The sequence below is a fragment of the Cololabis saira genome, chromosome 5, assembly GCF_033807715.1.
Source record: "Cololabis saira isolate AMF1-May2022 chromosome 5, fColSai1.1, whole genome shotgun sequence".
Taxonomy (NCBI): domain Eukaryota; kingdom Metazoa; phylum Chordata; class Actinopteri; order Beloniformes; family Belonidae; genus Cololabis; species Cololabis saira.
Window position 1 is genome coordinate 32,076,622 of NC_084591.1, and position 26,972 is coordinate 32,103,593.

Consider the following 26,972-nt stretch of genomic DNA (forward strand, 5'->3'; position numbering starts at 1 on the left):
GGCCTTCAGCGGGGGAAATTCCACCACACACACCTCCCTGTTTTCCATGTCTCACACACTCTCACCGGCTTTGACCGTATGGCTGAACGGAGCTATAAAAGTCCATCTGCATAAAGACAATGGAGGAGTTTCATACGTGTGCACGAGCACAGAGAAAGCGGCACATCAGTCAAAGCCCTTTCAAACGCTGTGTCTTTGAAAGGAGGAGCTCTGCCCCGGCTTCAGATGGGTTCTGTTTTCTTTAGCACCGAGCAGGAGTCGGAGTCGGGTTTCTTTAAAACAACAAGCAGCAGCAGTGAGACAGAGGGAATGGGAGAAGCAGATGGAGTTGGAGCATTCCTCCAGAGTCCCTCCGAACCTGAGCAGAACATGTTTGTGATGTTGACCTTCTCATACTGCTAACCAACCAGAACCGGGATCCAAAACCTCACCCTGACCTGAAACCAAGGCTTTAACTCAAATTAAACCATCTATATTTATGGACATTTGTCTCTCAGAAAAAGTCAGACGAAAAAACAACATTTCATTTTAATGGAATTCCATTAAAACAAAAAAAAACTTGTATTTAGAACTTGTATTCATCAATTAAACCTTCGTTATGAAGCCAACTTTAGTGATTCCTGCTGGAGAGTTACATACCCGATCTAAAGTAACTACAGCAAAGCTTGGGTCCTCCACCAAACGTCTATGTTAGTTATCCATCACCAGTTTATTAGTCTGGATCTGGAACTCTCACACGATCATAGCTCTTTCATTCTCCACCACCCGTGGAGGTTTCTAACCCATAACCCATACCGCAAATGTTCCTGTACACTTAAACTCCACCCGGTTGTGTCGTTCCCCGTATGCTTTACCTGCCGTCATCTTACACCCCGCTATTATGGATCAGGGACCCGTCGCTCTGGAATGACCTGCCGGAGGAGATCAGGCGAGCCACATCTCTGTCCATTTTTAAATCTCTTTTAAAAACACACTTTTTTAAATGTGCTTTTACTAGGGCTGGGCGATATATCGAGATTTTAATATATATCGATATATTTTCAAACACGATATGGTACGAGACAATATCGTTTATATCGATTTTAAATTTTTTTTTTTTTTTTTTTTACATTTTTTTTTAATGATTTTGATATAGCTTATTTTGTAACACATTGACTTGAATGTTTTATTTGAGATTTGCACAAATGTTTTGAGATTTGCACAAATGTTTTGTTGTTTGCACAACTGTCAACCTCAGTGGAAAAGTCTGCCTGTTACTGTCTACATTGTATTAATTGCACAGTGTATTTTAATTTTGTTATGCAGGAAAGGAATATTTGTTTTATTTTATTCAAGAAGCATTTTTATTCTATATATGCAGGCAGTTTATTTTTATTTCATTTGTTTAATACATTTTGATATTGTGCAGACCTCTGTTAATAAAGGAACCTGTGCGACATTTGGCATGAGGCTTTGTATTAAAACTGACTGTTTTTTTAAGGGTTTGCCTCAGAAAAAAATGAAGCTAACAGAGATGCTATGCTATAATGCTTTGGGGGAAACTCCAATTAAGGCACAGAAGAAATATCGAGATATATATCGAGTATCGCCATTTAGCTAGAAAATATCGAGATATGAGTTTTGGTCCATATCGCCCAGCCCTAGCTTTTACTTAACATCTAATAATGTACTCTATAATATCCAATGTTAGTATTTTCTAATGTTTTATTATATTTCTATGTTCTTATGTTTTTATATTTTTGTCATTTTATTGGATTCTGCCTTTTAATTCTGCTCTTGTAAAAGCACCTTGTAACTGTGTTTGGAAAGGTGCTATACAAATAAAGCTTATTATATTATTATTATTATTATGGGCTGGATTGTTTCTGGGGCATATTTGCACAGTCTGCAGCTGGGGTCTTGTCTGGTGCGGTAGACCTGGGGCCAATCCCAATACACCCCCTACTTTCTACCACTAACCCTCACTCACTACCACTACCCCTAAAAATCAAGCCACAACGGGAAAGCGAGTGATTATATACACTGAGTGAATATTATGAAAGTAAAATATATATTTCTCGCCAGAAATGTAATCAAACCGCATTTTTATGCAGAAACTAACTCAAAATATTGATTTTATTCACTAAAAAATAAGAAATGTCCGCCATGGTTTTTTTTTTTGATTCAGTCCGCAAATGACGACGAAAAGCATTCTGGGAAATATTTCTGGCCCTAGTTCACCTAGTGAGCATCTGAAAACCCTCGCTCTGTAGGGCTAGATTGATACACCCTACCCCTCATTATGGCCACTCCCCCTAGATGAAAAGAGGAATTGGGACACCACTACCCTCACGGGAACGCGCAAAATTTAGGGTTAGTGCTGAAAAGTAGGAGTAGTGGGTGTATGGGGACTGGGCCCTGGTCTCTGTTGTAGCGGGGGTTTTGTCTGAAGTGGTCTTGAGCTCAGGACCTGTTCTCGTGCTGCTATGATTAATGTCTCCATGAAGTCCTTCAGTCCAGCTAACCCTACTGGTAGGATCTGTCGATGGTTCTTGTCGTTAAAGAGCTTCTCTGTCCACGACGGCTCCTCCTCCACATCTTCTTCTACACTGGATTTCTAGTTCCTGAGACGTTCACTAAGCAGCTCTTCTTCAGGGACCATCTTCTTGACGTATTCCTGTATCATCATGGATGGTGGCTTTGATGCTCACTAATCCAGACCTCTGGGTCTGTCCGGTCTGCCAATTTCCAACATAACGTCATTTAGTTCAAGGAAAAACACGCTTCAAAAGCATTCTTCAGACCCCGGTGGATGATGTCAGAGGGCTGGTCTAGTTATTGGAAGTTCTGAATTTCCTCCGTGGGGATCAATAAAGGTCTGTTCTATTCTATTGTAGCTAGGCAAGAGGCCTGTAAGGTGACCATCTAAACTAGGAGAAGTTTGTGTGTTTTTATTGCCTACATCAGATCATCTACCTCAGTGGTGAAGCACGGTGGATGGAGCATCATGATCTGGGCCTCTAGGATGATGTCAGGGTGTCTGAGCTGGAGCTCAGTAGAAACTGCAGGACAATGATCCTAAACATGGAACTAAACTCCACCACAGAACATCTTCAGAAAGACTAAATCCATCTTCCAGCTCTGAACCGCGTACAGATGCTGTGGAGAGTCCTCCACAACAGACGTCACTTCCAGAAAGACGGAGAGAATTCCTCCTGAACATTCAGCAGCTCCGATCCACAGATCCTGGAAGATCATGTTGAAGTCCCTGCTGCTGAAGAAGCTTCAACCAGGAAACCTGCTAATCCGGGACCGAGGTGGTGTGTTATCAGTTGAAGAACCTCATTTGACTGCTATTGTGACTTAGATGAGGATCAGAGAACATTTGATGTCCATTACAGATAAAAAATATGGTCTAAAACTCTTCCAGCAAACATTCAGCTTCAACAATGATGACGTGTGTTTAACACTGAAGAAAATCACCCCCAGAGAACGACAACTGGACGACTCATCTTCCCCCACTGCAGGTTCTTTTCAGCAGCATAGACACAAGGCTAAATGATGAAAAAAGCCCTTTGAGGTGGGAGCTTTCAGCCTGACGGAGGGAGGGGGGGGCGGGCAGACGGGGAGTAGCCTCCCCTTCTCCATTGGTAAGCACTCATCCAGAAAGCTCAGGCATTCACTGGGTTTGTTGCTCTCTGCTCCTTCCCTCCATGCAGCCATGAAAGTATGCTAACACAGGCGAATGTTTAGAAACATGCGAAACAGAGCTGCTCAAACGCAGAGGAAGTCCTCCACTACACGAGGAACAAAAACAAACGCCGAGGAACAGCCAAAACCAGGAAAGGTAGAGACAAAACCAGGACAACAACAGCTGAAACTAGGACTAGAACCGTGAATTGATTATACAAGTTTGTTTGTGTCACAGTAAAAATAAAAGGAAGCTGAGACTACACAAGATTGCAGGGGGGGTTAATAAAAAAAGAAAGTTTCTGCACCACATGGCAGGAATGAAAAGTGATTCTGTGATCGGTCCACGGTTGTCCAACGAGCACTGACGTCTTTTGTTGTCAGACTGGAGGGAAGTCCAGCTCCCAGTCCAGCGCTCCGAGACTCTCCAGAACCACGTGTCAGACGTACCTCTATCTTGTCCGTTTTAGCATCTCCCCAGTACAGTTTTCCCGCAGTGTAGTCCAGAGCCAGTCCATTGGGCCAGCCCAGAGAGGTGTTGAGCAGAACCAGCCGGTCCGTTCCGTCCAAGTTGGCTCGCTCGATTTTGGGACGCTCACCCCAGTCGGTCCAGTACATGAACCTGAGAGAAAAGTCTGGTTAAGAATAAAAAAAGATCTCCGCCCACATTACATCACCGTAACCGTGCATCACGTGAGCATCTTTGCGTGTCTGCACGAGTGCAGGCTGGACTCCCAGGAAGTCCCGCTCCTGCACATCTGCAGCTCCAGGTTTAATAAATCTGGACTTTAGCTGCAGATGACACCCAGGACAGCAGAGCCAGCAGCATTGTTCCTGTTTACTCCATCATTCCCTTTGATGGTCACATGATACAGGAGGACACGGAGAGTTGGTATATCCATGAAATTCTCCAAACACCTACCCGTTTACAGGATCTACAACGATGGCTCTGGGTTCATCCAGGTTCTCCGAAATCAGGATTTTCCGAGAAGTTCCATTCAGCCTGGTGACCTGGAAGATAAAACCACTGTGATCAGAGGAGGGCTGGACGGAGCTCTGTGTTAAGGGCCGTGTTGCAGACATAAACGAGTCCTGCCCCCGTCACCTCGATCCGGTCAGTGCCGGTGTCCGTCCAGTACAGGTTTCTGGCCACCCAGTCCACAGCGATGCCGTCTGGGTGGTTGATCTCCGTGGTGACCAGCACTGTGGCGTTGCTGCCGTCGATGCGGGATCGCCGGATGGCACGAACCTCGTCGTCCGTCCAGTAGACGTAGCCTTCGATGGGGTCGTAGTCTATCGCTATGGCGTGGCGGATGTCATCGACCTGCGCAAGGAGAGGGCCAAGGTGAGGAAGGACAGGTGAGGTAGGACGGGTGAGTCATGTGTGACGGCTCTCACCTGGAGGACGATGTCGGTGAAGTCCGGCAGGTCCAGGGAGATTCTCCTCAGATCGGTCCGTCGAGCCAGCAGCAGAACTTGCTCCGCCCCTGAACACACGGCATGAGCCAGAGTTAGCTGAACCCTGTCTGGTCCAGGACACTGCTGGAGGACTGGAGCAGGACCTGCCACAGAGGCACGCCTGAGCTCCACAAACCTGAATCTGAACAAACCAGTCTGGAGAACCATGTGTGGAGAAAACCAGCAGAAACACCTCAGACCCACCGTGAGATCATTGGTGGAGCATGATGGTCTGGGGTTTCAAATGGGGGGCCAGCAGAATCAAGGCTGCAGAAAAGAGCTGGTCCCGACTTCAGCTGCAGGTAAACCGTTCTTTGGAGGTTTTAGAGATTTACAGACAACTTCAGGAGGATTTCTGGTGCTCCAGGTAAGGTATGGTCTAGACCAGGGGTCGGCAACCCGCGGCTCTAGAGCCGCATGTGGCTCTTTAGCGCCGCCCTAGTGGCCCCCTGGAGCTTTTTCAAAAATGTTTGACCTTTTTTTTTTCCTTTTTTAATCTCGATATTTCGACTTTTTTCTCGAAATTTTGACTTTTTTCTCGACATTTTTACTTTTTTCCTCAACATTTCGACTTTTTTCTCGAAATGTTGACTTTTTTCTCAACATTTCGACTTTATTCTCGACATTTCGACTTTTTTCTCAATATTTTTACTTTTTCTCGACATTTCGACTTTTGTCTCAAGATTGTATTTCAACATTTATCTTGACATTTCGACTTTTTTCTCGAAATTTCGACTTTTTTCTCGAGATTTCAACTTTTTTCTCGAAGTGCATAATAAAAAAAAAACTTCCCCCAGTAATAACTAATATAGATACATGCAGCATGTGTTGTCTTCATTCTAAGGCTTATACAAGACTTTTCATTTTTTGCGGCTCCAGACATATTTGTTTTTTGTGTTTTTGGTCTAATATGGCTCTTTCAACATTTTGGATTGCCGACCGCTGGTCTAGGGCTTAGGGTGTGGTCAAGATCAAAGTGCGTATATTTGTGGCCTTCAGGTTTTGCCAAATTTGGTATTAACAATTAATATATATGCAAAAAACTGGGAAAATAAATATTAGATGATAATAAACAATAATATTAAGACCAAACATGTCCACGTTGGTCTCATGAGTCCAGAGGACGAGGTCCCAGAAGTCCGCTGGTTTGTTCGGATGCAGGTTTGGAACCTCAGTCCTGCTCCCAGGTTTTTTCAGTAGAGGTTTCCTCCGGGAGACTCCTCTGAACGGACCTTCCCGGTTCAGTCTCCTGGCAAATGATCCTGAACATCCAGCACTGTCATGCGAGTCTCCGGGCCAGACACCAAACCCTGAGCAGTCTCAATAATGCTCCTGATCAATGGAGCGGATGGAGTCAGGGGAACACCACCAGACCAGCCTGCAGATCCCACCGATCAGCTGAGAAGTGGCTCAAAGGTGGAGTCAGTGAGTCCTGCAGGCTCAGAGGTGGAGCTTCCTCTGGTATACGTGTACCAGGATCTCCACTCCTGGGAAACCTGGCATCCGCCTGGAAATGGCTGCGGAGCCTTTTCCAGGCTGATGTGCAGTTATGTCTTTATTTTTGTGGTGACGTTGGCGCAGACAGGAATGTTGTTTCTGGTTAAAAAGAGGAGCGTGGACCACGAGCGTCCCTTGTCGTCTGCATCACCGTTACCTACAGGACTGAGGGAGGCTGGACTCGTCCACGCTGCTCCAGCGGACACGCGGTCCAACGCTCGTCTGGAAGCGCCGGAACAGACGGCTCCAATTTAAGCAGCCAAGCAAAACAAATTAGACGCTGAGCCACAAAGACACCCTCACCGCGGGCCGACACAATGCCCCATTGTCATGTTTATTGTGAGCAGCGGCCGGCCGATTGGCCGGCGCGCTTCGCTCTCGTTTAACACGATCCCAGAACACAGGCCCACAGACGCAGCCGGGCCTTAACTCAGCGCTGGGTTTGTCCTCACTGAGGCTCCATTGTCTGGCCGGCGTGGGAACCACCACGGCGCCGCTCAGCTGGGGATTTTTACTGGTTTTCCAGCTGATAGACCCGTCCCTGCTTCACTGCACCTCAGTCCAGACACAAAGACCCGCACAGCACTAAAGCTGGCTGACAGTGGGGTTCATGGATCCCCATCAGAACCCTGTCAAAACCCACATCTGCTTCTCCACCTTCCAGCCTCTAGTTCTACCCTTCAGGACGTGGACGGCTTGTGTCCTACACTGATGTTCTAACGAGTGTCGATGAAGAGTCCCAGCAGCGACCCGGCTTCTCTAATTCATTACTAACCCGCACTAATTACCACGACCCAGGAACCTCAAGACACTGAATCAGAAAACAAAAGACGCCTATGGAAAGTTAACCATGATTTTTAGTTATGGTCCAACGTAGGAATGGGCGATATTTTACCGTTCACGATATACCGTCAAAAAAATTCCTCACGATAAGAATTTGTCATCTTGCGGTAAAAACGATAAATTCCCGTTGATGATGTTTTTGTGTAAAGCTGATTTATGGTTCTGTGTTAAATCCACGCACAACTTACGTGAAGGAAGGAAGGAAGAAAGAAAGAAAGAAAGAAAGAAAGAAAGAAAGAAAGAAAGAAAGAAAGAAAGAAAGAAAGAAAGAAAGAAAGAAAGAAAGAAAGAAAGAAAGAAAGAAAGAAAGAAAGAAAGAAAGAAAGAAAGAAAGAAAGAAAGAAAGAAAGAAAGAAAGAAAGATAAATTCCCGTTGATGACGTTTTTGTGTAACAAACATGGCAGATCTGAGAGCGAGATAGATTTATAGTTAAAAAGGTGGAGTTGAATTGGTATTTTTTTATCCTCATTTTTATCGTTATCAGGATAAATGCCAGAAATTATCGTGATACATTTTTTAGTCCATACCGCCCATCCCTAGTCCAACGGCTTGTGTAGGATCTAGATCTGAAACGCTGGTGGACAACGTTTTAGTGATGCCCTTTGACGTCAGACCCATGTGGTAAAGTCTGGTCCATGTGGCTGAAGACAGCCAGAGGTTATTGCTCTGGAGAGCCTGTTAAAGTGTCGTCCAGCTGAGGGTCCACAGCTGAAAACATTAAACGCCCTCCGACCTCAAAGACTGTTAGCAGCAGCTAAACAGCAACCAGGTCCAGCCAGTCGCAGTGAGACCCGTTTAGGACCCGGTTTCAGGACTGCCAGCTAAGTTACAGGCGGTATCATACCTGGCTTGCACGTCCTGCCATCCGGTTTGAGCTGGACTCCAGTGGGACAGGCACAGCTGTAGAACGGCTGGACGGGAGACAGCAGGCACAGATGACTGCAGCCGCCGTTGTCGTTGGTGCACGGCGTCTGGACTGTCGGGACGGAAAGACAGATCAAAGAGGAGGAAACAAGAAGGTGAGACCATGGAAATGTGGAACAGGAGTTGAGCTTGTTGTTATTTATGATACTTTTGGAGAATAAGGAGAGAATCATAAAACAAGCACGAGCCCCTCCCCCTTTAACCCCAAGGCCCACTGGGAGTGGAAGCCAGCGGCCTGCTTCCTTCTCCATCCTCACGTCTCACCGGAAGCATTTAAAAACCGCTCTGCTCCTCTCAAAACTATTTTAGTGTTATTTTTCTATTTCACAGCTAAGTCGCACGTGGCAGACACAGCTGGCAGGAAGTCAGACAACAATATAAAGACGTAGATTTTCAAATTAAAACTCCAGCGGCTGCTCCGACACGTACACAGATGTTGACGGGTGGAGGTTGTGGATGAACAGAGGAGACTTCAGGGGTTCAGTTACATCTTTCTACATGTGTAACCCCAGAGAGATGACGGGATTCACGTAAACGGGTAGGAGGCTGCACTTACTGTCGGGCTGCCGGTACTCCTCCAGGACCTGGATGTCCATGGGAGAGAAGATGCCACTGAGGATCTCCCTGGTTTTGTCTCCACTGTGTTTGTTGCAGGCGTGGATGGAGCGGGTCTGCCAGTCCGTCCAGTACAGCGTCTCCTTGGACAACGTCAGAGCGAAAGGATGGGTCAGGGTGCCCTCCACCACGGCCTCTCTGCAACAGAGGAGCAACAGCATCAACTCACAACTTGGATAAACATCAACTGACATCTCATGCAGAAGACCAATCAGATGAATATCTGACACCGGGATTGGATCAATATCTGAGATCAGTAGGATGAAGATGATTGACAGCTTCACCGGTATCGTGGACTTTCATTTCACAGTGAAAACATCTTGCGGTTCTGTGTGCCGCTGACCGCTGCACCATTTCCCCCTGGTTAACCTCCCCTGAGGTGCCAGCCGTGTATCGCGGGACCAGGACCGGGACCGAGACCGGGACCAGGACCGGGACCGAGACCGGGACCAGGACCGGGACCTGGGCCGAGACCGGGACCGGAGGACAAAACCCACAGCAGCTCCACATGGGGGCGCTAGAGCATCCTGAAGAGCTTGCTGGTACAAACAAACCCAGAGCCGTTCTGTTGAGGAGCTGTGATAGTTATACCAAATAAATAAAAAATAAAAAAAAACAGTATTCCTTCTCAACTGAGTGTCTTTTCCCAGCAGCCACCTGGCCATTTAAATCAATCTGTTATCAGCATGCAGTTCCTCTACCGACCACCAGGGTCTAATCCAGACCTGCAGTTCCTCTACCGACCACCAGGGTCTGGATTAGGGATGGGCGGTATAGACAAAAACATTTATCACGATAATTTCTGGCATTTATCCCAATAACGATAAAAAAAATACCAATACAAAGAGTGTCATCAACGGGAATCTTTCTTTCTTTCTTTCTTTCTTTCTTTCTTTCTTTCTTTCTTTCTTTCTTTCTTTCTTTCTTTCTTTCTTTCTTTCTTTCTTTCTTTCTTTCTTTCTTTCTTTCTTTCTTTCTTTCTGGCTCATTTCTTTCAGGCTAATTTCTTTCTTTCTTTCTTTCTTTCTGGCTAATTTCTTTCTTCTTTCTTTCTTTCTTTCTTTCAGGCTCATTTCTTTCTTTCTTTCTTTCTTTCAGGCTCATTTCTTTCTTTCTTTCTTTCTTTCTTTCTTTCTTTCAGGCTCATTTCCTCAATTTATCGTTTTTACCGTGAGATGACAAATTCTTACCGTGGGGAATTTTTTTGACGGTTTATCGTGATCGGTAAAATATCGCCCATCCCTAGTCTGGATCCAGACCTGCAGTTCCTCTACTGACCACCAGGGTCTTGATCCAGACCTGCAGTTCCTCTACTGACCACCAGGGTCTGGATCCAGACCTGCAGTTCCTCTACTGACCACCAGGGTCCGGGTCCAGACCTGCAGTTCCTCTACTGACCACCAGGGTCCGGGTCCAGACCTGCAGTTCCTCTACCGACCTCCAGGGTCTGGATCCAGACCTGCAGTTCCTCTACCGACCACCAGGGTCCAGATCCAGACCTGCAGTTCCTCTACCGACCACCAGGGTCAGGGTCCAGACCGTCCAAAAGCGTCACGGTGGAACCGGAAAGGCTTCATTACTCCCGACCTAAACAGTTATGAACTTTATTTCTCAACAAACTGCTGATCAGGGTCACGTCCAGCTTTCATCAGGCGAGGAGAACCTGGCAGCAGCTTGGCTCTCAAGGTTGTCAGATTCCTGGAAGGACCAACGGCAGTGGTTTCACTCCACTGGTTCAGAGGACGGACGGGGAGACTAACCACGTCAGCATTTGTATTAACACGTCTGACAGATGCTGAAGGACAGCAGTAAATCTGCTGATCCCTGAGGGTTTACGAGGCCTCCACCGCCCTGTTTGTGTTGGACCCCCCTCTATTTGTCTTTAATTCTGTCTCTACAGCTCACTCTCTCTGACTTCCTCGCCCTTTCAGCTGAACATTGATCTGCCGGTGTCTGGGATTACAGGCCTGCCGTCCAAAACACTACTGTGGACGGTATTGGACTTCATCTACTCCCTAAAGAGGCCTGTTTCTGAGATGCTGCACCAAAATTACTTCCTGGACGCATTCGCGTCACTAACATTGTGACACTAACTCCTCCAATTCACTTCAACACTTCCACCAATACAGAATCTCAGACCCAGGTCTCCTAAGGGGGCGGGGCCGTCTCTACAGAGCATCAATATGAGAGTTTTACAATGTTCGAAAAGGACAACCAATTTGCAGTTTGTAAGCTGTGTGCAAAGGAAATACCCCGAGGAGGAATGTTACAAAAGAATTTCAATACAATGAAGCTGATAAGACATTTGAAAGTTTCTCACACAGATTATATTGAGTTTTCAAAGTTGTCTGCTGCTAAGGCAGAGAAAGAAAAGGAGCAACGCCGCTAACTCAGCTGAACGTAACAGAGACCTATAAACAACAGCAGCAACAGCAAGAAAAATTAAAAACTACATTCTAAGGTAATGGATTCATATGCCTTGACCATCAGCAACTTTCTGTTGTAGAAGACGTCGGGTTTAAGCGCGACGTTAGCTGCTCGGATCCACGGTACCCGCAGCCGAGACATAAATATTTTCACTGATGAATGTCTGCCGGAGTTATACCAGACTATATACAGTCCAAAGCCTCATGCAGGACGACAATCGTATCAGTCGGCTTCACGAGTGACATGTGGAGCTGTAGTGTGAAGAGTTTTGCTTCACTCACAAGAGTTTCCTCACACGCGGCGGATGCTACCACTAAAGCTTTCGCAAAGCTTAATAATTTATAATTCATTTTTTACTTTAAGATTTAATTCCTTTTTCCACAGGAAAACTAAGTTTTATAGTTTACAACCTTTTATCAACTCTAAGAGAGTGACATGTCTACTGTTGTCTGTGTTGCTGCACATGTTGTACATAATTACCGCCACAGGAAAACTGAAGCTAATAAGCTACACTTACTCTTTGTAAGCCGAGTCTAAGTCGTCTAAGAGTCTCTAGAGGGAAATGTTGCACATTGCCTCAGCCTAGGGCTGGGCGATTTTGGACAAAAATAAAATCCCGATTTTTTTCTCTGAAAACCCGATTTTCGATTTTGATTTTGATTTTTTTGGTAAAACTACAAAAGACAATGGAATAAATTGTTTCATATATTTAATCTTTATTTTTAAAGAAAAATAGCAAACAAATTTCCCCATTGGGAATGAAGTGCAATTGAAAGATACTAAATCCTCCTTGAGTTTAGTAAAGTGACAACATTTACAATTTTCTTGACCAAACAAAGATGACTAGACGAGCTCTGTCTGTAATCCAGCCAGCTGCAAGAAAGGAAAATCGATTTTCCTTTTTTTAACATCGTCTTGATTAATAAAACCGATTTAGATTTAAAATCAATTAATCGCACAGCCCTACCTCAGCCTGCAATAAAACAGTCAATTCATGATACTTTCTCATCTCCTAATTTTTATACCTAATAATACAATGTCAGTGTCATGTACATGAGACAACAATATTGACGAATTTATGGATTTCCCGCTGTGATCAGTGATATCGGGATCGGCAGATACTGCTTTTGGTGATCGGTCATCAGCCCTCAAAATCCTGATCGGTGCATCTCTAGGTGAAACCCCGAAGACGACGCTGAATTCAGAGTTGTACTACAGAAAGTTGTTGTTCCTTTCAGCCGTTAGCTCAGTGAGATTTCTCCTCGGAGCGAGTCATCTTCACACCTTTACAATCTTGGCTTGAAACCATTACCAGGCTAGTATGACAGCAGGAGCTTGTCCCTAAAGATGCTTTTCTGTGGCATTCCCAACCCTATGATGCATTTCATACCTGCTCTGCATTGTGTTTTGTTAGGTTGGAATAAAGCTTAGCGTTATGCGCTGCATGTGGACATCATGGTGTGTTAAATGATGCATAGCTTGTATGATCTGTGGCCGTACCGTGATGACCCGTCCAGGTTGGCCCGGTGGATGAAGCTGAGTTTGGCATCGGCCCAGTACAGCTTCTGTTCCACCAGATCGATGGTGAGACCGTTGGGCCAGTGTATGTCCACGTTCACGATCACTTTCCTGTTGGGACACATGGGATCATGAAACCAACACGTTTAATGTTTTTATTGAAACTTGTTCACTGTTACTGCGTCCACTCGCACGGGAGATCTGTGTGACGTGACTTTCATCCACTGCTCCAAGAGGAGCTCTGTTCACCATCTTTATCCTCTGACTGTTCATGTCAGCAGAAAGCTACAGAGCTGAATAGAGCATGCAGCTTCATCGCTGGGACAACTAAAACAAGTAGGAACGACAAGGAGTTGTCCGAACGCTACACTCACGCTGTTTTGTTACTGATATATAGATATAACACCTGCCTAAACTCAGCCTTACTTGAATGTTAGAGTATCTGCTATTTTTGTCACATGGAGAGCTGACATGTCTGGTACATGCTGAACTCCTGAACTAACCCCCCCGGTAGGGGGGTGACCCCTGATGCACCGGTGCCTCCACCAGCTCACGGCTGGAGGGTTGTGAAAGTGCCGTACCTGCTACTGCCGTCCATGCCAGCGCGCTCTATCCTGGGCTCCTCCCCCCAGTCTGTCCAGTACATGTACCTGCAGGGGGGCAACAGAGAGGTCAGCGGAGGGGAAACCTGCCCCTGCAGAGGGGAAGCCCGCCTCAGCAGCACGGTCACAGCTTTATTCTTTATTCGGATCCCCATTAGCTTCCGCTGCAGCGGTTGCTAATCTTCCTGGGCTCCACATAAAATCATACAAACATCAACTGACACCTTGTCAGCCAAACAAATTTACATACAAAATTGTGATCATTGTTTCGGATACCTTAAACGATGCATGTACAGAGGCTCAGACAGAGTAATGATTTTAGTCCTAAATAAACACACAAGTGGCGTTAGTCCTGTCGTGTGGTCTCTCTCATTAGTTTCTGTTTGAGTGTTTTTTTAAATAGGTATTTGTTGCCGATTTGTTTAATACATGTAGATAATAAGTTCCACTGTAGATGACTGAGTTTGTGAGTTGATTTGATTTAGGCTTGGGAAGTTCAAGATGACCCATGCTGACCTGTCTAGTTTGGTAACTGTGGGTGAGAAAGTTCGGTTTTCCATCTACAACTGCATTTTGGATAAACATGAGAAGACTAGATGTTATTTTAGCCTCAACAGTCAGCCAGTGCATCTTGGTGACATTAGTTTTAAAAGAGCAGTTAAGAGCTGATCTTGCAGCTCTATTTTGTGACGGGCTGGAGTTTTTTAATGTCTTTATTTGCTGCAGAGGACCACACAACCATACAGCTGATCGGCTTCTGGTTAGCCTCCTCACCACTCCTGCTTCAAGCTGAAATCATGCTTGTTACATTTCTCACTACATGTTCTTTTACCTTGAACAGTTTCCTTAATGTCAGTGAAACCTCGATGATTTTAAACTCCTGTCAACATCAACTTCAACATTAACAGATTTACTGGAAACTTGAACTTTATACATTTACAGCAGCCAGCTGATCGGAGCTTGTCATCACATTTTTACATCATCTCAGCATGTTTGGATCTCTGAAATGTTTGTGCGGTAACTTCTTCCCCAGGATGCCCCACCGGACCTGAGGAGCTGGAGTCATGGTAACGAGTAGAGACATGAAACGCAGGTGTTTCTACCGTTGGGCGGGGTTAAGAGCGATAGCCCTGGGCTGGTCCAAGTCCATCCAAAACAGGACCTTCCTGGAGGTGCCGTCCAGGTTGGCCACTTCGATCCGATTGGTCTCTGAGTCTGTCCAGTAGAGTTTTTTACCCAGCCAGTCACAGGCCAGCCCATCAGGACTGTCCAAGCCTGAAACCACCACAGTCTGGCCGGTCCCCAGCGCCTCCCTCAGGGCTGCAACACAAAACACACTCGGGTCAGCTGGCGATGAGAGCCAGACACTTTCTAGAAGCTGCAGAAGGAAGCCTCACAGTTGGACGACTGGTTCCAGTGCGTTTGTTTTATGGCCTCCTCGCTGACATCCGTCCAGAATATCAGGCCCTCCGCGTACAGGAAGTCCAGCGCCGTCGCGTCTTCCAGATCGCCGACGACGATGGCCGACTCGCCCCGCAAACCGTCAGCATCAACCAACCGCACATCACGCCGGTTGGCAAAGAGGAGGAGGGGGGACCCTGTAAAGAAGAAGACCTCATGAAGCACCTGAAACCATTTTCCCACAGCAAGGCGTAGTTTTAGCACCCTGGTTTTTGACTGCGAGGACGGAGGATTCTGGACTGGACCTGCAGCTCTGGCTGGACCACCGCTGCTTCTGTTGGATCAGTCATCAGCAAGTCACCGGCCCGAAAAGTCAACTCATCCTTACTTGGCCAGTGGCTGGCCTGGTTTCCAAAAACTCGGCCAGCCAAAGACCCCGTCGAGTTCACTGAGGACCTTGAGGTAGATCCTCCGTTTGAAGACAACCAGCTTGTTCCCGACAAACATGTCTCTACTTCGCTGTACAGCCTTACGAGACGTGGCGTGTTGTTTTTTAAATCCACCAACCAAGAGTCACTTCTGAACACTTGCATTGAACAGATGATGCCAACACAAGCCCGTTACCCTCAGCTGAAATCATTCACAGCTGCCACCAGCGAATAAGGGCAGATTATAAAAAGTAATGACGGTAAAACAGTGCCAGACGTCTCCTCATTCTTAGGTTAACGTATAATAAGTACCGGTTTGTTTGTTGTGAATAAAAGTCCTGGTTTCTACATCTGGACCAGATGTTTCCAGCAGAGCGGTTCTTCACCTGCTCGTAAACCTTCCTGAAAAACACCGGGAACAATAAAGGAACGATTGTGGAGAAGCTGTGGTGGGACCTTCAACGACCCGATCGAGAAGCTGCGGCTATTTAAAGAGAAGCCACGACCTTCCTGCACACATCAGGTACGTTGTGGATCTGTCCTGAAATCCTGCTCTGAATTTCTACTGGATGGTCTGAGGCAGCTGATGTACTTTCTCTAATTTGATTACATGAACAAGAAAACCAAGCGTGCTCCTTTAGACCATTACATTACCAGAGTTTTCTCCGGGTTGATGAATGAATTATGTCTAGTGAAACTCTGGGCTTGACAGCGGATTAAAAGTTTAGTTTTTAACATCCCTCCATTCACTTTTGGGGGGGTGGACCTGTCAGTTAGCCCCACCCCCCTTAGTTACTGTTGCTAACTCCATCCATCAGCATTTACAGTTCTACAACGGTGTCCAACTGTGTGAAAACTTTGTCCCAAGATGTTTTAAACTACGTTTGGACGTTTCGGAAAATCTAAAACTAGATGGAATTGGAAATATGGTTAGATTGGAGGTGAAGGTTTACAGAAGCCTCATTTTACTGTCGCCATGGCAACAGATGACATCATCCAGGATCAACACTGTTCATGTCCTTTAAATCAGTTTAATCTGGACAGACGTGACGTTACATCTACTGTTAGCTACCCAACACTGGACTTAAAGCTGGAACGTTGCATCTGGTGCTCGGTAGCTCCGTCATTTCAGGTAAGCCCGGGACACAAGTGGAGGTGAGCATTTACCAACTTATCAGAGACGTCCGTTTCTAAATAACGGCTGTGATTAGATACGTTTAAGTGACGTGTCGCATTTCTGTCAGAAAAGTATTTTAATAGGGATCGTTTAATGGCTTAATTAGACCGCTAACAATTATTTTCATGTTTCTCTTTTTTTAGATTAATCTTGTTTTTTCCAATTTTTGATACACCTTTTTGTTAAATGCCAACAACATTAATAATACATTTTACAGTACTCGCAACTTTTGATTTTTTTTGGCACTAGTGGCCCTTTATTTAAGTTGCAGACAGGAAGGGTTAGACAAGGGGATGAAGCATAGGTGCGCAGGCCGGGATTTGAACCTGCGACCACTGCAGGAGGATTGTAGCCTCAGTATATGAGCCGCTTGCTTAACCCACTGCACCACCGAGCGGCCTACAGTTCGACACTCTCTGTGGAAGTCGACGTATTTACGTAATGGATTACGTTGATGCAGCTCTATATTTTAATGACCCTGAAGGCTCAGTTATGGTTCTGCGTCAAAATGACGCCGTGCCTACGGCGTGTGGTTTGGATCGACGCAGAGGACACGCCGTCACCTGCGCCGTCTCTGACGTGCACCTCCTGAAAATTGTAACTACGCGTCGAGGAGACGCCGAGCACACGCAGACCGAGAGGGCTGTGATTGGTTCGTTTGAAAGCGAAGCATTTCCGGTTTCCGGTTTGAAGCAGTAGTGAACTTCCAGGGCTCTTTTCTTCGTTTATGTGTGATTTTTTTTGTTTTTGTTTTTTGCACAATAGTTGTCCTTATTTCTTTGATTTACTGTGACCGGAAAAAGTCGGATAAACCATTCAGAAAAAGATCGCTAACTAGTGGCCGCGGGGGGTACTGCACCGCGACCAAACGGAGAGACGGAGAAGTCAGAAGGGTTCAGCACGGCGTCACGGCTGCGGCGTGTGCTCTGCGTTGGTGTGACGCAGAAGCATAACTGAGCCTTTAAAGGTTTCATGTGGTCAGGTCAACCATGACTAGTCGAGGTGATACCCTGATGGATTTTAAGAGCGTTTTCACTCACGCACACACACTCATGCACACACAGTAACAAAGTCCTCAAGTAATCAACATGATATAAAAGTTATATCACTAACTAAATACTCCTCCAGTGTTCCCCAGCAAGCCTGAAAGTGCTGCCTGCACAACTATGTCCAGTTCTGCTGAAGTGGACCAGGAAGGTCTCCTCCCCCTACTCTCCGTTGCCATGGTGAATCAGAGCCCCACTGATGATGCCTTCCATAGTGGCGGTAACCCAGAGCTGCCTGACCTCCTCTGCGAACCAGACCGCAGAGGACCTAACCAGAACCAGCAAAGACAACAACCCTGAAGACCAGCAGAGGGAGGGAGGCAGGTCTCGTCCCCAGATCTAGATTTCAACAACGTTCCTGGATGAAAGAAAACCCTGCTGCTGTTGATGCTTCGGCTGCAGAAGAACCGCACTTTTCATACTTCCAGGTTTTTATCCGTTTTTAACCACCATGCTGGATAAAAGGATTGAGGGAATTCAGACCTGTGCCGTCATCCTTCCTGCAGAGAGTGGAGACCCCCAGAAACCCATCACACCGCCGTCCCAGAGGGACGAAGCTGAGAGGAAGGAAGGCATTTTCTTCACACCTCCCACTCGGGACAATATGCTCAGACAAATGAAGGCGGACAACATCCTCTCTCCCTCTCTTACACCTTCTCTCAGTTATGTCTGGCTCCCCCTTTTTTCCCCTTGGCGAGCCCCGCCCTGCCCCCCCCCATTTGTATGAGACCTGTATGAATGCAGCCGGCCCTGAACCTCCTGCAGTTTCACACCAGAACAACACAAACAGGAAAAGATATCATCTCTTTACATTCCTTCCCATCTCTGCCTCCATCTCCCCGCAGCGCTCTCCCCGGCGCTTCGTCCTCCAGTTTCACCGACTCCACCCCCACGTTCCTAGCATTCATTTACTGATAAAGACCGATCAAGAGCCCGTCAGATTTCCATTTACTTCTGATAAAGACCAAGCTTTCAACAATGTCTTACATTTCAAACTGCCGAACATTAAAAATAGAAAAAGAACGAAGGATTTTAATTCATCACAACCCATGCAGACATCACTAAAACATATGTAATGTTGTATATAATCTGTTTAAAGAGGCACTAGCACCAACAAGGACCTCAACATGATGTTGTCTTTTATTGGGACCAGGTTGGGTCCCTCCTGGACTCCCCATCACCTCTACTGCCTCGCCTAATTGGTCTCATCCACGTCAGCTCAAACTCTACCAGGACCACAGGAGGATTGTCTCATTGGGACCAGGTTTTGGTCCTGATGAATACCATTAGGCCCCTGGAGGCCAGTTATTATCCCATGGCGATTGTGAAAAACACTTGCACACTGCTTCAAGGCGAAACTGGCCTCAGAGACACGTTTTAATCTTTATTCTTCATTTGCTGAGTAAACTGCTGCAAGCACCACGATATCACTGCGGTGTACTGATTACCGGACATGCCTGTTAATTAGTTGACACTTTTATGTGGCTGAACTTGCACCTTCATGAAAAGCAGGTGTGTTTGATCTGCACCTGCACCACAGCTTTATGACAGGTGGGACCACACTGACATGTATCGGTTCCAACGAGTTAATCAATGTCAAAGTGATACAACTGCAACCCTGACTGGAACACACCTAGACCAGGCTCCAACAGAGATAAGAAGTCCAGCACCCCGAAGGCAGCAGCTCCTTTAGCAACGTTCACAATGAGACATAAACCTGTGGAAGATGGGCTCGGGACAAGTTTTCCTGCCAGAACTAACCAAGAACCCCTTAAAGAAGTCTTCTAGTACAGTTAGCAGCACAAGCAGCCACTTTCTCGTTTAAATAAGAGGGACCATGTGCCATTATGTCTTTAGTCACAGCTCAAAGGTCAAATTCAGGCTTCCTGAAGTGAAGAATGCAGGAAAGGAAGAGAGAGAAGAAACAAGTAAACATGGGAGGAAACAGACCTCCTCTTTGGAATAACACACCAACAAGGCCTGAACTTCCTCATCTGTAATTTCCATCTTCATCAAATGTTCTCGTAGAAAAATGTTTCTGGTCCAAATGGTTCAAATTACATGTGTTTACATGACTTCTGTTCTCGTGAGAGTGCTGAATACCTGCAAATAGGGCTCGACGATTTTAGGAAAAGAGCTAATTGCGATTTTTCCCGCAGATATTGCTATTTAAAGGAGCTTGAGGCTGGATTTATGAAACAAAATTGTATACGTTTAAATTTTTCTAGTAATAATGTCAGATGAAGCGTTCCAAACCAAAAAGAGGGAGCCCTCTAGTATATCTGTCCGTTGCCTTGAACAGGCTGTGTGCTGCAAAATGTGCTGCAATTCGGTCCCGAATTTCCCGCGCTGTCCTGCGGATGTGACGTCACATGACGCTGCATGTGCGTTCTCCCCGTTCTCCCGTGCCGGCTTCACTGTTGGCTGCAGTACCCCCGGCGGCCGTCGTGGTGAAGGGTGGCGCTAATGAGTCTCATTTCTTAAAAGGAGCCTCATGCTCCTTTAAATTCGATTCACGATTATCTTCAGATCAAGCTTCAGTGCAATATTCACAATGTGTACAGTTACATTTACAAACATCAGAGGAAGTTACTTCTAGGCATGGGACGATATGAAAATGTCATATCACGATATTAGTGGACAAAAATATCACGATTACGATATTATCACGATATTAGCGTGTCGCTTATAAAATTCTTAAAATGCAAGGAAAAACACTAACCGTGGATCCACTGGTTCCTTCAGAACATTTATTCTCAAATCATTCTCAACACAGTGACACTTGAGGTAGAGAACAAATAGTGTACTGTAAATGTTATGCATTACAAAGTGTAAACTATAGTACCGGTACCGGTACTTATTTGAACTTTCTTTTTTTGTAAGAAAATACTTCCCTGAGAGTCGAAAGAAATAAGTGACAAATAGAAATAAAGTGACAAAGTAGAGCCAAATGCACACTGATTGTATTACTCTCTGAAACTTTAACAGTGGCTGGCTGCCTGCTACTTAGTACGGCTCTCTGGAAAAAATTATAAAATAAAGGCACTGCTCTGTAGTATACAAAACAAAAGCTGCATGGCCAACACAAAGATTGAGTGAAAATAAAGTGCCACAGTAGTCAAATGCACACTGATTGTACTACTCTCTGAAAAAATATTAAATAAATAATAATAATAATAAATAATATTAATAAAATACATGAAAAAAAACACTGGCTTCTACCTGGCTGGTAGCCTTGTGTGACCAAAAAATAAATAAATAAATAAAATTAAATTAAAAAAAAAAAAAATTAAAAAAAAATTGGCGATAATTACAGTACTCCACGATAACGTTATCGCGGCCGTTTTTTATCGCGATATACGATAATATCGTATATCGCCCCATGCCTAGTTACATCATACCATCAAAACATTAAAATCTATTACTCTAACATAAGGATGAATGATGTTTTTATTTATGTTTTTATTAACAAGAAACATGTATGTTCTTGCAGCACGGTGGCTTAGTGGTTAGCACTGCTGCCCCCACAGCAAGAAGGTTCTGATTCCACTTGTGGGTCGGAATCTCCACTCATCTCCACTTCAGTGATGGTACCATTAATGTAGGTTTGATGACGACATCTGATGCTTGTGAGACCACTTCTGTTCCAGAGAAATTGCCCGTAGGTGTGAGTGTGAGTGTGTCTGGTTGTTTGTAGGGACTGCGGGTGGAAACTAGCATTTCTACTAAACCCGGTGTATTTACACTGCTTAATGTAGTGTTCATGAATATCCATTGTCCCGTCTGAATAAACTTTGAAACTATCTGTTATCACCTGAGGAAAACGAGACGCAACGAAACTGCTGGTCACGTGACGATAACGATAATTAACGTTAAAATGCAATATCGTAGAGGAATAAAAACGAGACTAAAATGTAGATTACAAAATAAAAACTCTCAAGACGAAATGTTCTAACAAAGATCCTTAATATAAATTTTTTAAGTAGTTTCCTCTGGTTTAGTTCTGCTGCTGGGTGACGTCACGTCCTCAATCCCAGACGCGGCAGCGGGGAATCAGATCCAGAAGATGCAGCTGCCGGTTAGAGGTTGATGCCGTTAACGCAGAGCTCTAGGTTCACTTCAATTTAAAGGAGCTGTATGTAAGAGCAATAATAAAACGAATCATAAAATGACCCCGATATGTCAACAGACATTTAAAAATCATGTTCATTTCAAATACTTATGTCACTGACAACAGCACTCAAGCCAGGATATTCCAGTTTAAAAAGAGGAGTTGCAGCCCTCAACTGATGTTTATGTTGTCATTTTTTGTTTTGGCCTGAAGCTCCACCCTCCACCTATCTCCCAATCACCAAGTCAGTATTGTTTCTGAAGCTCCACCCTCCACCTATCTCCCAATCACCAAGTCAGTATTGTTTCTGAAGCTCCACCCTCCACCTATCTCCCAATCAACAAGTCAGTATTGTTTCTGAAGCTCCACCCTCCACCTATCTCCCAATCACCAAGTCAGTATTGTTTCTGAAGCTCCACCCTACACCTATCTCCCAATCACCAAGTCAGTATTGTTTCTGAAGCTCCACCCTCCACCTATCTCCCAATCACCAAGTCAGTATTGTTTCTGAAGCTCCACCCTCCACCTATCTCCCAATCACCAAGTCAGTATTGTTTCTGAAGCTCCACCCTCCACCTATCTCCCAATCACCAAGTCAGTATTGTTTCTGAAGCTCCACCCTCCACCTATCTCCCAATCACCAAGTCAGTATTGTTTCGACATCCGGGTTGCCAGCTCGGCTCTAATTATCGCAGCCATGGCAGCCTACGTTCCTGCTGCATTCTGCAGCCTACCTGGCAACCTCTGGTCGGGGGGAGGAGGGGGAGGGTACACGCCGCTCAACAATATTTTGAAAGTGACTGCAGTACCAGTTTTGGACATTTCTTACAGACGGCTCCTTTAAAAACAAAAAAAAGGTTCATTTTTTATAAAATGAACCTTTAATATTTTTTAAAAATAGGTTAAATAGAGAAAGGGACTGATGGCCGGCCATGTGGGGGATCTTCTCTGGGGCTGGGAGAAGAAGAATATATTTTCACTATGTAGACGTGGGAAAAAAAACCGAATGTGTCGTCGAAAAAGAAAAAGATGGGGAGAAATGCGGCCACAAAATCACCGGAAAAAATAAATATGTTGTAAACTCAAATTAGAGCATCTTCTGTATCTGGAATTAATGTATTCTTTAGTCTATTCTTTAGCAGGGGTGTCCAAAGTCGGCCCTCGAGGGCCGGTGTCCTGCATGTTTTACATGTGTCCCTTTTTTTAATCAAACCGTGATACAAGGAACTTGGTCTTCAACAGAACTATCCAGACTTTGATGACAAGCTGGTGACGACCGTTAATTAGAATCAGGTGTGTTGATGCAGGGAAACAACTAAAACATGCAGGATACCGGCCATCGAGGACCGACTTTGGACACCCCTGCTATAAGTTAACAATAATATCATAATAAGATAACCTTGTTTGAAATGTAAAATGAGTTTGGTTAAAAACAATCTTTGACTAAAACTAGACTAAAATGGTCCTGGACAATTCTGACTAAAATGCTCAGACTTGTAGTCGACTGAAACTTGACAAGACTAAAAGGAGAATGAACGTGACTAAAACTAATAAAAACTAAAATGTTAGCTTGACCCAAAGACTAGACTAAAACTAAAATTGAAACAGGCTACGAAAAAAACAACACTAGTCTTTAGTCCCCAGCGCTGCGACGTCTTTAGTCCCCAACATCAGAAGTGGACTATATCACCTTCTGTATGGATAGATTCTGCACTGTTGCGTGTGGCCATGATATTACTTACTTATCCAATCATTGTCTGGCTCTAATCTGGTCTCTCTGCCCACCCAGACTGGCACACCTGTAGCTGGTTTCCTAAGCAATCACCTGTGACAGCCAAGCTGCTACATAAAGGATTCAGGCTCAGTGTGCCAGAGAGACACAGACCAGACAACAGCTCCCACAATGCTCCTTCACTTAGCCTTTTGTTTTGGTTAGCATTGTCTTTAGTTTGGCCTGGAGATGGCCGGTAGTTAAACTTTTCATTATTTGTTTAAGTTAGGGTTGGTCTTTTAGGTAAGGAGGGAGGGGGGTAGCTTTGACGTCCCTATAGGGGGTGGCCTGGGCCCCCACTCGTCTTCTTGTCTTTGGCTGGAATATCCAGGTTCATTTGGTTTCCAGGCCTCTTCGGTTGGGTAATGTACACACTGAAGTGTGCTTGTTATTTTGTTGGTTTGCACTCATTTCTAACAATTCAATTACTTTCAGCAGGCAACAGCTGGATAATAAAATCCTATCCTTATGTTGGGGTTTCTAATTTGAGCCCTTTTTATTATTTTTGTTTGGAGACTGCAACATGCACACAGAACATTGACACTTCCTAATCACAAAGACTCGGGCTGCAGCTTTCCGCTCAGGTGATGGAAAGGCCTACAGAACAGCCAGGTCCAAACTGAGGAAAGGTATGAGGGAAGCACTGCTACAGGAGGCGCATTGAGGAGCAGCTCTGACTCCCGGCACGTGTGGCAGGGCATCAGAGGCCTCACCGAGTACAAATGCAACAACAAGCTCTGCACACACTCAAAGTTCCTCCCTTCCAGATGACCGGAACCGCTTCTTTGCCAGGTTTGACCGTGGTGATGACCGCTGCAACACTCTGGACCAGTAGAGCCCCCCACCACTGGTGCTGGACCTCAGTTTCTACCACAGACTTATTAACTATAGACCCATCCCACACTCTTGAAGGATCCAGCACCATCATCGTGCTGCACAATGACGACACATGTTATCTTCTCATCACTTCAATGATGATCAGGTCATCTGACACTGTATTTAATTAACAGTTAAATACATTTATACGTGAGGATATGTTCTGGTTTGTGTGTGTGTGTGTGTATATATTTATATATATATATATAGTCAGGATTCTTGCGTTTAAGCCTGATGCCTTCTCCTCCACATCAGTAGTATTGGATCAGTGACCCCTGTACCAGACAGATGTCTGCATCCATCTGAAGAGAAAATTGGCCTCAACTATTTATGCTGATTAAATAGTAGAAACAATAAATCAAGCTGATAAGAACATGGAAAACTTTCCTGTTTTCTTTCCTGAACCAATTCTCCAACCTCTTTTCTTCAGGAAAGAAGAAACACAGAAGGACACTTGACACCAGACAGGAATTACTGAAACTGCAGAGGCCCAACAAAGTAGCCAGGCTGGCTCCAAACTTCACCTCTGACCCATCAAACCCCATCTTTACCATCCAGGTAGCTCCAAACCCCACCTTTACCATCTAGGCGGCTCTAAACTTCACCTGTGATCCATCAAACCCCATCTTTACCATCCAGGTAGCTCCAAACCCCACCTTTACCATCTAGGCGGCTCTAAACTTCACCTCTGATCCATCAAACCCCATCTTTACCGTCTCGGCGGCTCTAAACTTCACCTGTGATCCATCAAACCCCACTTTTACCATCCAGGTAGCTCCAAACTTCACCTCTGACCCATTAAACCCCACCTTTACCATACAGGTGGCTCCAAACTTCACCTTTACCATCCAGGTGGCTTTAGACTTCACCTTTACCATCTCGGCGGCTCTAAACTTCACCTCTGACCCATCAAACCTCATCTTTACTGTTCTGACGGCTCCAAACTTCACATCTGACCCATCAAACCCCACCTTTACGATCCAGGTGGCTCTAAACTTCACTTTTACCATCTAGGCGGCTCTAAACTTCACCTCTGATCCATCAAACCCCATCTTTACCATCCATCCAGTGTCTCTAGACACTTTCCAGAGACCCAGAACATGACCCCAGAGCAATTATTACATAAACAAGTGGCTCCAAACTTCACCTTTACCATCCAGGTAGCTCCAAACTTCACCTCTGACCGATTAAACCCCACCGTTAACATCTAGGCGCCCCCGAACTTCACCTCTGATCTGTCAAACCCCACCTTTACCATCCAGATGGCTCTAAACTTCACCTCTGACCCATTAAACCTCATCTTTACTGTTCTGACGGCTCCAAACTTCACCTGTGACCCATCGAACCCCACTTTTACCATCCATCCAGTGTCTCTAGACCCTTTCCAGAGACCCAGAACATGACCCCAGAGCAATTATTACATAAACAAGTGGCTCCAAACTTCACCTTTACCATCCAGGTAGCTCCAAACTTCACCTCTGACCGATTAAACCCCACCGTTAACATCTAGGCGCCCCCGAACTTCACCTCTGATCTGTCAAACCCCACCTTTACCATCCAGATGGCTCTAAACTTCACCTCTGACCCATTAAACCTCATCTTTACTGTTCTGACGGCTCCAAACTTCACCTGTGACCCATCGAACCCCACTTTTACCATCCATCCAGTGTCTCTAGACCCTTTCCAGAGACCCAGAACATGACCCCAGAGCAATTATTACATAAACAAGTGGCTCCAAACTTCACCTTTCCCATCCAGGCGGCTCCAACCTTCACCTCTGACCCATCAAACCCCACCTTTTCCCTCCAGGTGCTCCACCTGAGCCGCCTCTGTCTCTCCCCCCCCCCCCCCCTCGTCATCAACAAACCCCCCAGCTCCAGACTCTCCCCAGACTCTCCCTGTCACCACAGACCTCCCCGTGGGGGGGACCTGTAAACCTAACCCCCCAGAAAGTGTCCGGCCCCGGAGCCCCGGTCCCCCCCGGTCCCCCCCCCCCCCCGGGGGCTGAGCCCCCCCTGAAGGCTTTGTTCCCGGAGGGGACCGTACCGCAGACCGCCGACAGCAGGCAGCTCCACAGCAGCACGGCGTCCATTCCCGGTCCTACCGCCGTTTAAATCCACAACTCCATGTTCCCCCCGAACTTCTCCTGGCAGATCCGCTCCTCCGTCGACATGCGGCTCCGCGCTCCCTCCGAGCCGCGCTCTCTCAGCACCGGGCCCGCGTACGTGGACGTCCCAAGTTCGAGCTCCTTCTCACCCGAAAATAGTTTTCCCCCGATAGCGCGCTCCCGCTACTTTGTACTCCGGACCGTCGGGCACGCGCAGGGAGAGAAAGGGCAGGCGGGAGGGGGCGGGGCTTCTGCCGCGTCACCGCCTGAGGGGGCGGGGCTTCCCCCCAACCGAAAAAGCAAGGCTCCTCCGTTCGAGGGTGCTGATTGGCTCTGACAGGCTCTTTGTTCAGGAGAGCAGCCAATCAGAGCCGCTCTGGGGGCATGGGAGGGGCGGGGCGTAAAACTACAGAAAAATAAAGAATGACAATTTTATAAGTTTTATAAGTCTGCAACTTTATAAAAAAAACTTTACTTCAGAAACAAGGCATGTTTCCAATT

The 26,972-nt window shown here is 45.8% G+C and overlaps 1 protein-coding gene across 1 annotated transcript in view; it reads right to left on the minus strand.

Moving 5' to 3' along the window:
• Nucleotides 1–26,667, minus strand: part of lrp5 (low density lipoprotein receptor-related protein 5) — a 53,177-nt gene extending 26,510 nt beyond the window's left edge. Inside the window, exons 1-11 of the mRNA XM_061721571.1 lie at nt 26,411–26,667; nt 14,952–15,152; nt 14,658–14,874; nt 13,534–13,602; nt 12,935–13,063; nt 8,949–9,145; nt 8,313–8,444; nt 5,068–5,156; nt 4,775–4,993; nt 4,592–4,680; nt 4,120–4,291 (exon numbers count right to left, since the gene is read on the minus strand). Coding sequence (XP_061577555.1) covers nt 4,120–4,291; nt 4,592–4,680; nt 4,775–4,993; nt 5,068–5,156; nt 8,313–8,444; nt 8,949–9,145; nt 12,935–13,063; nt 13,534–13,602; nt 14,658–14,874; nt 14,952–15,152; nt 26,411–26,456 — 1,560 coding nt within the window. The 5' untranslated portion in view covers nt 26,457–26,667. The remainder of the gene's footprint in view (nt 1–4,119; nt 4,292–4,591; nt 4,681–4,774; nt 4,994–5,067; nt 5,157–8,312; nt 8,445–8,948; nt 9,146–12,934; nt 13,064–13,533; nt 13,603–14,657; nt 14,875–14,951; nt 15,153–26,410) is intronic.
• Between the last annotated feature and the right edge of the window lie 305 nt (nt 26,668–26,972).